This window comes from Diabrotica virgifera, chromosome 8, assembly GCF_917563875.1.
Source record: "Diabrotica virgifera virgifera chromosome 8, PGI_DIABVI_V3a".
Taxonomy (NCBI): domain Eukaryota; kingdom Metazoa; phylum Arthropoda; class Insecta; order Coleoptera; family Chrysomelidae; genus Diabrotica; species Diabrotica virgifera.
In genome coordinates, this window is record NC_065450.1 from 216,274,287 (window position 1) to 216,288,228 (window position 13,942).

A 13,942-nucleotide genomic window follows, 5' to 3' on the forward strand; every position below is an offset into this window, starting at 1 on the left:
GAACCTAACTTACCTTAGTACAAATGTACTCATAAAAAAAGTTACAGCCCTTTGAAGTTACAAAATGAAAATTGATTTTTTTGAATATATCGAAAACTATTAGAGATATTTTATTGAAAATGGACATGTATCATTCTTATGGCAGGAAAATCTGAAAACAAAATTTTAGTGAAATTTGTCCACCCCATAAAAATTTTATGGGGGTTTTGTTCCCTTAAACCCCCCCAAACTTTTGTGTACGTTCCAATTAATTCATTATTGTGCTATCATTAGTTAAACACAACGTTTTTAAAACTTTTTTGCCTCTTAGCATTTTTTCGATAAGCCAGTTTTTATCGAGATGCGCCTTCTTTTTTAATATGTTTACATAAAAATTTTATGGGGGATTTGTTCCTTTAAACCCCCAAATGTTTGTGTATGTTCCAATTAAACTATTATTGCGGTACCATTAGTTAAACACAGTGTTTTTAAAACTTTTTTGCCTCTTAGTCTTTTTTTGATAAGTCACCTTTTATCGAGATGTGGCTTCTTTTTCAAAATATACCTAAAAATATAAATTATAAATAAATTTTTAGGTTATTAACAGGTTTCTATAATCGTACTTAACCATATACAAATATGTGGTGGATTCGACAAATATTCAAAATATCTCGATAAACACTGGCTTATAGAAAAAGTACTAAGAGGCAAAAAAGTTTTAAAAACATTGTGTTTAACTAATGGTGCCACAATAATAATTTAATTGGAACGTACACAAAAGTTTGGGAGGTTTAAGGGAACAAAACCCCCATAAAATTTTTATGGGGTGCACAAATTTCACTTTAATTTTTTTAAGATATTGCTGCCATAAGAATGTTACATGTCCATTTTTAATAAAAAATCTCTAAGAGTTTTCGATATATGAAAATAAAACGATTTTGTAACTTTTTTTGTGTGCACTATTGTATATAGGTAAGTCAGGTTCAATCAACCTATTTTTGACCCCAGAATCTGTGGTATAATTATGACCAATCTTTTCGGGACACCCTGTGTAACATCGTTTTTAATTGTTAGGTGTAGAAATAAAATGTTGGCTGATCTAGCCACTGTTTGATAAACTTGTCACAAAGTTTGATGGGATATTTATAAATATTGATGTTGAATATTCGAATAAAACTAATTATATATTATAGTAAAACAAACACAATAAACGTCACATAAACTCAATTCTGATACACTGGCTAACTAAAATTGTTTTTATATACAACTTATAAAATTATAGAAATAATACACAAACTTTCTATCCTCTTTCTGTCCTTTTCCTAGACGAATGAAAACGGAATGTGACTGCATATAGTAGAGTCCTTTTTGTTTTCTATATTCGTCGTCGGCTGTCTTATAAATTGTAAAAGTCGCAGATTAAGGATGTACCAGAAAGAACTTTCAACAAGAAAAGTTTCAGATTTAAATAACTATTTACCATTTTAATTTTTATTATAATGGTGAATTCTGCATCTGAGACTTTTCAGTTTGTCTAAGAGATGTCACTGGATTGCGTCCCAATGGGGGTTTTAATGATCTTTGAAATTTCCCTTAAATAGATGGTCGAGCTATTTTTAGATTTATAGGTGTGCTAGCGCTGTTGAGGAAGCCTGAAATGGTGGAAACAGCTGTCCAGCGATTGTGCATCCCTCTGAATCAAAAACAAGCAAAACCATCTTTTACTTTACAGAAATAATACACTTCTATTCAAACTTCAATATTAACGGTTAATATTACATTTTTCAGCAACACGAATATTAATCTACAAAACTGATAATGTATAGCAATTAGGTCAAGATTTATCTCATTTTTCTGTTAACTATTTTGAAGTCCATTTCCCGATTTTTTTCCTTCAGCCCTTAGATTGATGTCATTCTGGCAAGTTTATCAGCTCTTCTATTGCCAGGTCTTCTCCTTCCATTGGCGTTAGTTACGCCACTGGGTTATAATATATTCTTAACCTTTAACTACACGCGCTGGCGTACTTTGTACGCCAGATAAAAGAATTCTACTGGAAATATATTTAAAAATTTAATTTTTGACCTTGCTTATTTTTCTAACCTATCACTGGAATGTGCTTTACAATTTGGTTTTAGTTTCGTTATAATCGGCGTTCTGGAAAGATCGTAATTTACATTTTATTATTTGTTGTTTCCGGTGGTGGACAATATACCCCAGGATTATATTACTATAAGTCGTAATATAAGTACATATTTTAATTGTTTTTTAGTCATTATGGCAAAAAATATATTTTTCTTTGTAAACAATACTTTTTCTCCTGTAAAAAATCACATTTAGAAAAATTTTTTATTAGTAATTTTATTTATCATGGAATCCAGTTATTCCATGATTCCAGTTATAAATCCCAATTGGCTTACTGAAAAGGAACTCCAAGTATTCACTGATGCCGAATAAGGTTTATAACGATTCTAGTTTTAGTTCTCGTGTGAGTCGGACGTGTCAATAGCCGGTGCTGACGAGTAATCTAAACGCTTTACAAATACGAATAATAAGTATCGATAATTATTCAAATAATATATAGACTAATAACTCGCGTTTTTGTTTCTATTTTTTAATTAAATGAGTGCGGACACGGGCGGTAAACCGCCCCCTGAACCTGATGGACCTCCCAATACCACCCTTAGTAGTCCAGATATTGAAATGGAATCCCCTAGCAATTTTAAAGGTTTTAGTAAGGCTGAACTCAACCAAACTGTAAGTACTTCCGATCCTATTAAATCTAACGATGACAAACAAAAAGAAATTTTTAAGTATACCATAAATGACCGTGGACCGTTCCATATATATGTTGAAAATAAAGATAGCGATCTTAAAGGTAAACTTAATGCATTAAAAATTGGTGACATTATTCTTACAAAATTCCCAGAATTAGATAATAAAATAATTAGTATCGATACAATTGGCAGAAATAAATTAAGAATTAAATTTACGGATTCTAAAAACGCTAATTACCTTATCGACAAGAAAGACGATCCGGTTTTTGTTAAAAACAATTTGGATGTTTATATACCTAAATTTATTATTATTAGACAAGGTGTTATACGGGATGTCTCAACAGAATTCTCCGATGAATATCTTAAAAATAAAATTAAAAAATTCGAAATAAATTCTAATTTTGAGGTAGTAAACGTTTCTAGAATAAATAGAAAAACGGTTACCGATGATAAAATAAATTATGTTCCTACTAAATCGTGTGTAGTAAGCTTTAAAACACAAGTACTTCCAAAATACGTTACTATAAATAAGGTGTTGAAAGAAATTGAACCATATCAACAAAAAGTCCTGCTTTGTTTCAACTGTTTGCGATTTGGCCACCAGGGGAAGCATTGTAGGAGTAACCCCCGTTGTAACAATTGCCAGAAAGACCATAATACAAAAGAGTGTCAGGAAACAGCATTAACCCCAAAATGTTTTAGTTGTATGGGAGACCACTTCACAACAAATCTTAAGTCATGTCCAGAATTCAAAAGACAGAAATTAATTAAAGAATGCATGACTAATAGTAATATTAATTACCATGATGCCAACAAACAAATTCCCCGCAAATCTTATGCAGACGTAACATCAAATAACATTATTAAAGATTCTCATCAACAAAATTTGCCTTCTTCTAATTACCCTCTTGTTAACCAAAGTTTAAATAGCTCTTCTGTTACTCGTCCATTCACATTTTCGGCCAATAGTAATCATAATAAATATACAGTCGTCAAATCTTCTAAAGGCAGCAAAAGGCAGAGACCAAATAGTCCTGTCTTGACACAGTCAGATCCAGAATACACATTTAACTTTAGACAATCAGGAACTAATATTCCAATTATAAATAGTCCTTCATATAAAAATAATTTAAATTCAAATTCTCACACGCTACAAACAGAGTCAAACTCTGATATTTTAGATATAATTTTTACTATTGTTACCGAACTTTTTAAAAATTTTAGGGAAACTAATAATCCCAATGTTACTAAACAAGACTTACAGCAAATATTAATTAGTAAACAATTATTAAACGTGCACAATATACCAACTACTTCGTCGTCTTCTCAGCTATAAACAAACTCAACATTTTACAGTGGAACTGCAGATCTGCAGTTGGCAATAAAGAAAACTTAGAATATCTCTTAAATACAACAGAAACTACCATAGCAGCTTTGTCAGAGACCTGGTTCAAACAGGAAAGGTTTTATAACTTCCAAGGTTATAATATTGTTCGGTCAGATCGTATGGATGGTTACGGTGGGGTAGCCATACTAGTAAAATCCAATAGATTATTTTCAGAAGTCGTAGTACAGAAACCAGCAAGAATGATGTGTACATGCATCGAAGTGAAACTTCTACCTAATAACAAAGCAGTGTACATATTGTCAATATACATTAAACCAAAGACTCGGATAGAAGTAAGAGAATGGATACAATTTTTCGAAAACTTACCACGACCTTTTATAATTGCTGGAGATTTCAACGCTCATCATCTTTCTTGGGGTTGTGAGTTTAATGATGTCTATGGTGTTTCTTTGCTCAATGCTATTAATCACTGCAATCTTGTGTATCTCAATGATGGTGCACCCACACTTGTTACGTCAGGTAGAAAAAGTGCCATTGATCTGTCTATTTGTACGCAAGACATAGTACATTTAATATCTTGGTCAGTCATACAGGATCCTCATGGATCCAATCACCTTCCTATATATATGAAGTTTAATAACTCTGACTCAGGCGTACAAACCTATGGTCCAGTTCACAACATATGGGTTCTTAAAAGAGCCAACTGGAATCTGTACACGACAACACTAGAGGAAATGAGCACCGCATGTAACTACAACAATTTCATAGACACGATAAACTCAGCTGCAAACATTTGTATCCCGAAAAGAACAATAATAAGAAATAAGTACTGGAAGCACAAACCAAAACAATGGTGGAATGAGACCTGCAACAACATTGCTCATAGGAGAAAAGAAGCTTTCAGATTATGGAAAGAAAACCCAAACATACAAAATTTACTTGAATTCAAACGAGTTGATGCCATCGCAAAAAAAACATTCAAAGAAACAAAAAGAGTTCAGTGGAGGAAATATGTTGAGAGCCTAAATCAGACAACTCCCATCACTGAAGTATGGAAAAAGGTAAATAGTTTTAAGAATCGTAAGCAGCAGAATAAGTTACCTATTGATCTGGAAGCGAATTGGATAGAAGAATTCCATGCCACAATCTCACCAGACTGGGCAAAAGAATGCATAGAATACAATCAGTTATCTTTAAAAACTGTTCCCAGAAACAACTTGTACTTACTTGAACGTTTTGAGATGTGGGAATTAGAAAGATCGTTGAAACTATCTAATAATACTTCACCAGGCGAGGACAATATAACTTACTCCATGCTGTTTCACCTCCCATTTAAACATAAAAAGTCTCTATTAGAAATCTATAATAGTATCTGGACTGGTGCAAGTCCTATTCCGGATAGCTGGAAGAACTATATAATATTACCTATTAAAAAGAAAGACAAACCGCTAGACCTCTCAAGTTCGTACAGACCTATATCCCTGGCATCTTGTATTCTTAAAACTTTGGAAAGAATAATAAAGAATCGATTAGAACAATGGCTAGAATTTGAACACATCCTACCAAACTCACAATATGGTTTCCGGAAATGTAGGTCCACTCTCGAAGCTATTACTGTTCTCGTTACAGATATACTGACAGGATATACAATAAAAAAACATACAGCTGCAGTTTTTATTGACCTTTCCTCGGCTTTTGATAACGTAAATTTAAACATTTTATACCATAAGCTGACATCAATAGGAATACCTCATGAAATATGTTCATTTTTAATTTCACTATACTCCGATAGACGACTTTCACTAAAATTAAACCAAAATCTTCAAGGATCCCGAACATCGAATTTAGGACTCCCTCAAGGCAGCATACTCAGCCCGCTACTTTTTATACTATATACAATGGACTTCGAAGTAAATTTGAATAACGTGAATATGATACAGTTTGCTGATGATATAGTTATCTACACCAACGGTACTACTATTTCAAATTGTCAGAACATTTTAAACACAAACCTATGGTCAGTTAAGCACTGGTTAGATTCAAACAACTTAATTCTTTCTGAAAAAAAATCTGAAGTGTGTATTTTTACTAAAAAAAGGGACATAACTCAAGTACAGTTACAACTGGGACCATATCTTCTTCCAATCAAAAATTGTGTTAAATACCTTGGACTCTATTTGGACAGAAAATTACTGTGGAAAGATACCATCCACCATGCAATAAAAAAAACCGAGAACGCTATGAATATTTTGAGAGCATTCTGCCATACCAAATGGGGAGCAGATCCAAATACCGCTTTACTGTTCTATAAAACAATGGTTAGAAGTATATTAGACTATGGCAGTCACCTATATGGAACAGCAGCACATACTCACCGAAACAAAATAGAGACCCAGAAAAACACAAGTTTGAGAATATGTCTTGGTTATCTTAAATCTACCCCAATAAATATTATAGAAGTCGAATCTGTAGAACCTCCACTATCTTTCAGAAGGCAGCTAATTAGTCATAAATTTATGGCTAAAGCCATATCCAAAGAAGCCAGCTATCTTCGTAACATTCACGACCTCACTGTCCTAGTACTCACCCATCCATATTGGCACTCAAAAGCTACTCCACTCCTAGTAAACAGCTATACCACACTGGCACAAATCTCTAACTCCCTGTCTATCAACAAAACTATACCTATCTTCACCGAACCTCTCCATGTTTTCTTTTCAAAACATATAAAAACATACTACCTGGACCCAAAAGAAAACTTTCTAGAAACCATTAATGGAAGATGGCCTGAACACCAATACATATATACTGACGGATCCAAGTTGAATGGAAAAGTAGGCTGTGCCTTTTATGACGCAAACTCTTCCCAATATTACAAGTTCAAGCTACCAGATGAGTGTTCCATATATACCGCCGAAACAATTGCCATAGCAAATGCATTTAGATACGTCCAGTCGAGAAACACACAGAATCATGTTATATTCACTGACAGTAAAAGTGCAGTTGACCGAATAACAAACTTGAAATCATCGAAAAACCTTACTAACATAGAGGCAGAAATATTAAAACTGAACTTTGAAGCAACAAAACAAAGGAAAACAATAACTGTAGTGTGGATTAAAGGGCACTCAGGAATAAAAGGTAATGATGCAGTGGATACACTAGCCAAATCAGCCACTGACACAGGCTACCATCTAACCACCAATATTGTTCCATATACAGATCTTACCTCCAAGTTTACTTCACATTTAAAACAATTGTGGCAGCAAGAATATAATTCATCAGTCACAGGGCTTAACTATGTCGGCCACCAAAATAACATACCATTGAAAAGCTGGTTTCATGAATTAACCAAACGAAACTTCATTGTTACAATAAACAGAATAAGATCTAATCATGCTATGACTCCTTTGTACAAATATAAAATAGGACTGGATGAAAACCCATATTGTCCATGCGGAGAAGTTGGTGATATGAACCATGTAATCCTAGAATGTTCAAGAAATAAGAAGAGCATAGAATCATTTTTCGAAGAAATGGTAAATCTCAAATTTTGTTTGCCAACCAGTCTAAATTGTATAATTTTTAGTAATAATATTAACTTATATCAATGTTTGTATAATCATTTAATTCGTTGCAAAATGAAATTGTAAAAAACTAACACCATTGTAAGCAATTCTGCGATACAAAATATTATTGTAAGTGTGTTCACGAAAAAATTAACAAAAAAAAAATAATTAAAAAAAAAAAGTTAAAAAAAAAGTAAAATAATGATAAACAAATAAAAAAAAACAAAAAAAAAACAATGAAAAAAAAAAAAGGAAATAAAACTAAACAAAATACTACATAAATAAAGCATTAAAAAAAAAAACAAAAATATAATTAAAAAAAAATAAAAAAAAATATACATATAAAAAAATGCACTAAACAGAAACACACATTTTACTAACACAATAACATTTATCCTAGGGTGTGAGAATTTGAAAAATCAATTTATTTATATTGGATCAAAAAAAAAAATGCTCCCTTTATATTTCATAAATAAAAAATAAGTCTGGCTAATTGGTTCATGCCAAAGCCAATTATAAAAAAAAAAAAAAAAAAAAAAAAAAAAAAAAAAAAAAAAAAAAAAGGTTTATAACAAACAACTAAGTGTATTTTTTCAAAAAAAATTAAACAAATCCGCTGTTTTTAAGTATATTTTCTTGTGGCGTACAAAGTACGCCACGCGTGTAGTTATGTTATAACTTGATGCGCGGGTAGTTAAAGGTTAATGTCGGTAGTGTAATGACTAAAAGTTATATAGTTTGTGAGAAATATTCAACGACAGTTGGACGGCGTTATGCATAACTCGACCAAGCGCCATTTCTTTAAAATCGAGATAACAGCGGATTCTGGTGACACATAGCTAAAACTATCTTGGAAAAAATCCCTGTTATGGTCACGTTAACGGTTACTATGAAAAACAAAATTAAACCAAGCGACATTCTGTCTATTAAAGGTTTTTAGTTTTGCATAACAAGACTATATCCATAACGCCCATTTTTAGTTTTGCAATAGTAGACTAAGCACCGACTAAGCGTCTTTGGTCTGGTTATGCTAAACTAAGCGTTTCTCTATATATAAGGCATAAAATAGTTCTAAGAATAAACACGATTCACTTCAGACTGCTTCAAATACCCTAACGCTTTGTATAAAAACAAAATACTGAAAATTCTACAAAATTCAATTAGTATCGATTGTCAATGGTTCTGACTGCAAGCTATTAAAAAGTAAATCTCATTTTACAATGTCTTAACACTTAATGTCTTAACACTTAAGGCTATGGGTACATAATTCGCAAATATTTTACGTGTGTCCCTACTTTTTCTGTCTTTACACGGCAAATTACGTGTAGTAAAATTCACACTGGTCTGGATATGTAAACATTACTAGATTGTCATTCTACTTGAAAATGTCATCATTAATTTAAAGAGATGGCTTTTGAATGTTCTTGGATAACTGTTATTTTTATAATTGCAAATTAATAATTCAGTTAATAAATGTGATAATTTTTTCACTAACTATGTATTCAGTGATTGTAATAATTTATTTGTACAACAAAAACTAATACTCAATTGAGAAAAGAGGAAAAGTGTTAAAGTGATTTTTTAATAATATATTGTTATGGAACGCTTACAATTTTGAACATCTTTAACAACAAAATACTTGGATCACAGAATATATTATCCTGATGTATTCTCTGCTTGGATCTTCCACAAATAATACACAATAAATAACTTTTTATTAAATTCACGTCTTAAATCAATTATTTATCAAAAATACACTATATATCAATAATATTTAATCAATAACTCAAAATATTCCCGATGCGATGTCAAATATTTAAAATTGTCACTGATTGTCAGTGTCTGACTGACAATATATGCTGACAATATTATATTCGGCTGAGTGCTTTGTAAGACAAAGATAGATTTGGAAAATATTACCACGGCATTGTGTTAATTTTTTTCGAATCCTGAAAAAACCAATAAATATTTTTGAAAAATTTAAACGCAGAATGAAAGACTAAATTATTACCGAGGGCCGAAAGTCCCTTAGAATAAATAAAAAGTTTATTTTGAATGAGATATTTGAAATTAAAAATCATACTAAATTTTCTCTTAGTTTTTCACCCCTGTAACTTATTAAAATAAACATTATAGAAGTTCTCAGGGACTTTCGGCCCTCGCTAATAACGTAATCTTTCATTCTGCGTTTAAATTTTTAAAAAATACTTATTAGTTTTCTCAGGATTCGAAAAAAATGAATCCCCATTTGAATAGCATTGCAGCCGAAAATACGTACCGATCCTCTTAAGGGATTAATGTGCAAGCAAATATTGCATTGTCTGTGCAAATAAAAGTATCTGTATTCGTTATTGTGTATTATTCGTTATTAAACTTCTAAATTGAGGAATTATCTTCAAATATGAGCAGGCTTAAGTCAAGAGCTGAAAAAACTCTCCAATTTTTTATTGATATAATTTTAACTGCATGGGAATTAACGCTATTGAATGGTAAAATAAATTTAGAGCAATAAAATGCAAAAAATATATTTAATGATAATTGAATTGATTATGTTGTAGCAATACACGTTTAACATATTATAAATTAAAAAAATACTAGTTTATTTATTTAGTGATTACAAAAGGCATATCGCAATATTTTGTTTTGCATTAATAGACCAAATGACATAAATGGTAGTTGGTCTAGTAATGTATAACAGCTAAACTTCCTAAAATATATTTAAAGCATAAGTAGACCAGGCGACATTTTTTTTCTAGAATATGGTAGGTGCTATTATATTGAAACTTTGCAACCAAAAAGAGTTAAAGTGATCATTCTTCTGTTAAAATTTTGTGCAAATATGTTAATGAATGCATTTTTGAGAAACGAAAAACTTTAAGCCATTTATCTCAAAACTATGTCTTGGCGCTTGGTCGAGTTATGCATAACGTCATCCAGTTGTTTGTATCTCTTAATTGATAATCATTTTCTTTTTTAGTTAAAAAGTGATCCATACAACGCTGAAGCAAATGAACTTATCCTGCGAATAGACCCGACCAAAGAGAAGAAACGTAGCGCAGAGTACTACTACGGCCGCGATGACTACGTATCAGCCATTCATTACCTCACCGAAGTCATGGAAGTTAGTCCGTGGGCCTCGGACCTCTACGAATTCCGTTCAGAACTACACATGCTAAACGGGGATGAAGTTGCCGCCATATCGGACATCAGATCAGCTACGAAACTGCAGAGCGACAACACAGACGGATTCTTCAAACTTTCTAAACTTTTATACAAAGCTGGACAGGCTACCGAAGCGTTGAAAGCTATCAGAGAATGCTTGAAGCTGGATCCAGAGCACAAAGACTGTTTTCCATTTTATAAGAAAATTAAAAAAGTAGAGAAGTTTTTAACAGACGCCGAATCTTCATTAGAAAATAAAGAATACGCACAATGTATAGAATCAGCCAACAAAGCCTTGAAGAACGAGAAAGACGTGGCGAGCATCATTTACGAAGCCAAAAGGCTGCTCTGCGCATGCTACTCTCGCGACGAACAGGATTCAGAAGCCATAACGTTCTGCACGGAAGCCTTAGCTTACAATGATGACCCCAACATTTACTGTGATAGAGCAGAAGCTTATTTAAACCAGGAGCTTTACGACGACGCTATTAGAGACTATAGATCAGCGCTAGAGGTCGACTCACACTTTGAGAGAGCCAAAGAAGGACTCAACAAGGCCGAGAATAGACAAAAACAAGCAGAGAAGAGGGATTATTACAAGATATTGGAAGTCAAAAGGACGGCTAGTAAAAAGGAAATTGTCAAAGCTTATAGGAAAATGGCACAAAAATGGCATCCGGATAATTATCAACTAGACGAGAAGATGAAGAAAATCGCCGAAAAGAAATTCATCGATATTGCAGCTGCTAAAGAAGTAAGTTTCCCATTTTTTTTAGTATATTCACCAATGTGTTCTTTTGTTTTTGTTTTTTCTATACATGGTGATTGATTAGTGCGATAAAGCTCCGTAGATCCGCTATAGTAATAGATAGCGATAAAAGTTAATAACAAAAATTTTAACCAACTTTGAGCTTCACATTACAAAATTAGTTAGAATGTTACAGGGTGTTAGATAACACAGTGGCAGACCAAACTTATGTTTTTTTTAAGTGGAACACCCTATATTTTATTTTATATTCGAAATCCTGTTAACTTCTCCATCACAAAAATATAAATGTTTGTTATGGTATACAGGGTATTTACAAAGTTATAACCAATTTTATATGAAAATCGTAACAAGTTCAACTTTCTGTATAAATAAAAATAAGCACAACGGCAATGGTTTATTGATGCAATATTTTTTATTTATTGTCAAAATTTTTAAAAATGATTGATATTGCTAATTTTCTTTATATCGAATACAGAGTGAGTCAAAACGCAAGTACATTATTTTCTCAGTAATTTTTAAATGGAACACCCTGTATTTTATATCACTATTGAAAAGTACCATTGTATACAACATTCCTTATGTCTAAATTTATTAGTTTTCGAGTAGCGTGGCCGGCCACCCATAGCACCAGAATTTACTGGACTGGACTGATTTTTTGGGGTTACTTTAAGAATGAAGGTTATAAAATGCCTCCAACAGCAATAGGTGATATGAAAAATAGAATACAAAGTGTATTTCGAAGTGTTAATTTACCAATGCTTCGTAGTGTAAGTAACTCTTCAATGACCGTTTTTAGGCATGCATAAATGTGTAAGGAGGTCATTTTGAACACCTTATGTAATTAAATATTTAAAATATTTTAATAAAAGTAGCTTTTAATTTTTTCAAAAATGTTGTATTTTGTGTTCATGTTTTTTTTTGTAAATTTTTTTACTGATAAATTATTTTCGTTCTTTATTTGTTACATTGTTACATTTACATGCAATAGTAGTTTTTAATTGTTTTCACAAAATGTTTTATTTTGTGTTTGTGTTTTTTTGTAAAATTTATAACTAATAAATTATTTTTCTTTCTTTATTTGTTACATTTACATACAAACGTAGTTTTTAATTGTTTCAAAAATGTTGTATGTTGTGGTTGTGTTTTTTTTTTGTAAAATTTATTACTAATAAATTATTTTTCTTTCTCTATTTGCTACATTGTTACATTGATTACCGGATTGATAATCATTAATCGTAAATTGTCAGTTTTAGACAATTCAGTCGTGGCTTACTTAAAATTTGGAAAGGTTTAGACCCCTAATTAATAATTTGCTCTGAAAAATTAAAATATCTCGAAAACTAATAAATTTAGACATAGGGAATGTTATAAGAATTAAAGTACGGTAATGGTACTTTTCGATAGTAATATAAAATACAGGGTTTTCCATTTAAAATTACTGAGAAAATAATGTACTTGCGTTTTGACTCACCCTGTATTCAATATAAAGAAAATTAGCAATATCATTTTTGAAAATTTTGATAATAAATAAAATAATATGGCATCAATAATCCATTGCTGTTGTGCATATAAGTAATTATTGTCGTAATAATAATTAAGAAAAATTATATACAGGATACTTAAAAATATAAGATAAAATATTTACAATTCTACATACATTTAAGAGGATCGGTACGTATTTTCGGCTGCAATGCTATTCAAATGGGGATTCATTTTTTTCAAATCCTGAGAAAACTAATAAGTATTTTTGAAAAATTTAAACGCAGAATGAAAGATCACGTTATTAGCGAGGGCCGAAAGTCCCTGAGAACTTCTATAATGTTTATTTTAATAAGTTACAGGGGTGAAAAACTAAGAGAAAATATAGTGTGATTTTTAATTTCAAATATATCATTCAAAATAAACTTTTTATTTATTCTAAGGGACTTTCGGCCCTCGGTAATAATTTAGTCTTTCATTCTGCGTTTAAATTTTTCAAAAATATTTATTGGTTTTTTCAGGATTCGAAAAAAATAAACACAATGCCGTGGTAATATTTTCCAAATCTATCTTTGTCTTAAAACGCACTCAGCCGAATATAATATTGTCAGCATATATTGTCAGTCAGACACTGACAATCAGTGACAATTTTAAATATTTGACATTGCATCGGGAATATGTTGAGTTATTGATTAAATATTATTGAAATATAGTGTATTTGATAAATAATTGATTTAAGACGTGAACTTAATAAAAAGTTATTTATTGTGTATTATTTGTGGAAGATCCAAGCAGAGAATACATCAGGATAATATATTCTGTGATCCAAGTATTTTGTTGTTAAAGATGTTCAAAATTG

At 31.4% G+C, this 13,942-nt stretch overlaps 1 protein-coding gene and 1 long non-coding RNA gene across 2 annotated transcripts in view; both read left to right on the plus strand.

The window, feature by feature from the left end:
• The window catches only part of LOC114327567 (dnaJ homolog subfamily C member 3), a 33,607-nt gene that overhangs the window by 7,569 nt on the left and 12,096 nt on the right, over window positions 1-13,942 (plus strand). Inside the window, exon 4 of the mRNA XM_028276242.2 lies at window positions 10,651-11,589. Coding sequence (XP_028132043.2) covers window positions 10,651-11,589 — 939 coding nt within the window. The remainder of the gene's footprint in view (window positions 1-10,650; window positions 11,590-13,942) is intronic.
• On the plus strand, window positions 2,189-8,378 carry LOC126889612 (uncharacterized). The gene is made up of 2 exons (XR_007700103.1): window positions 2,189-2,437; window positions 8,238-8,378. It is a non-coding gene; the product is annotated as an uncharacterized LOC126889612 (long non-coding RNA).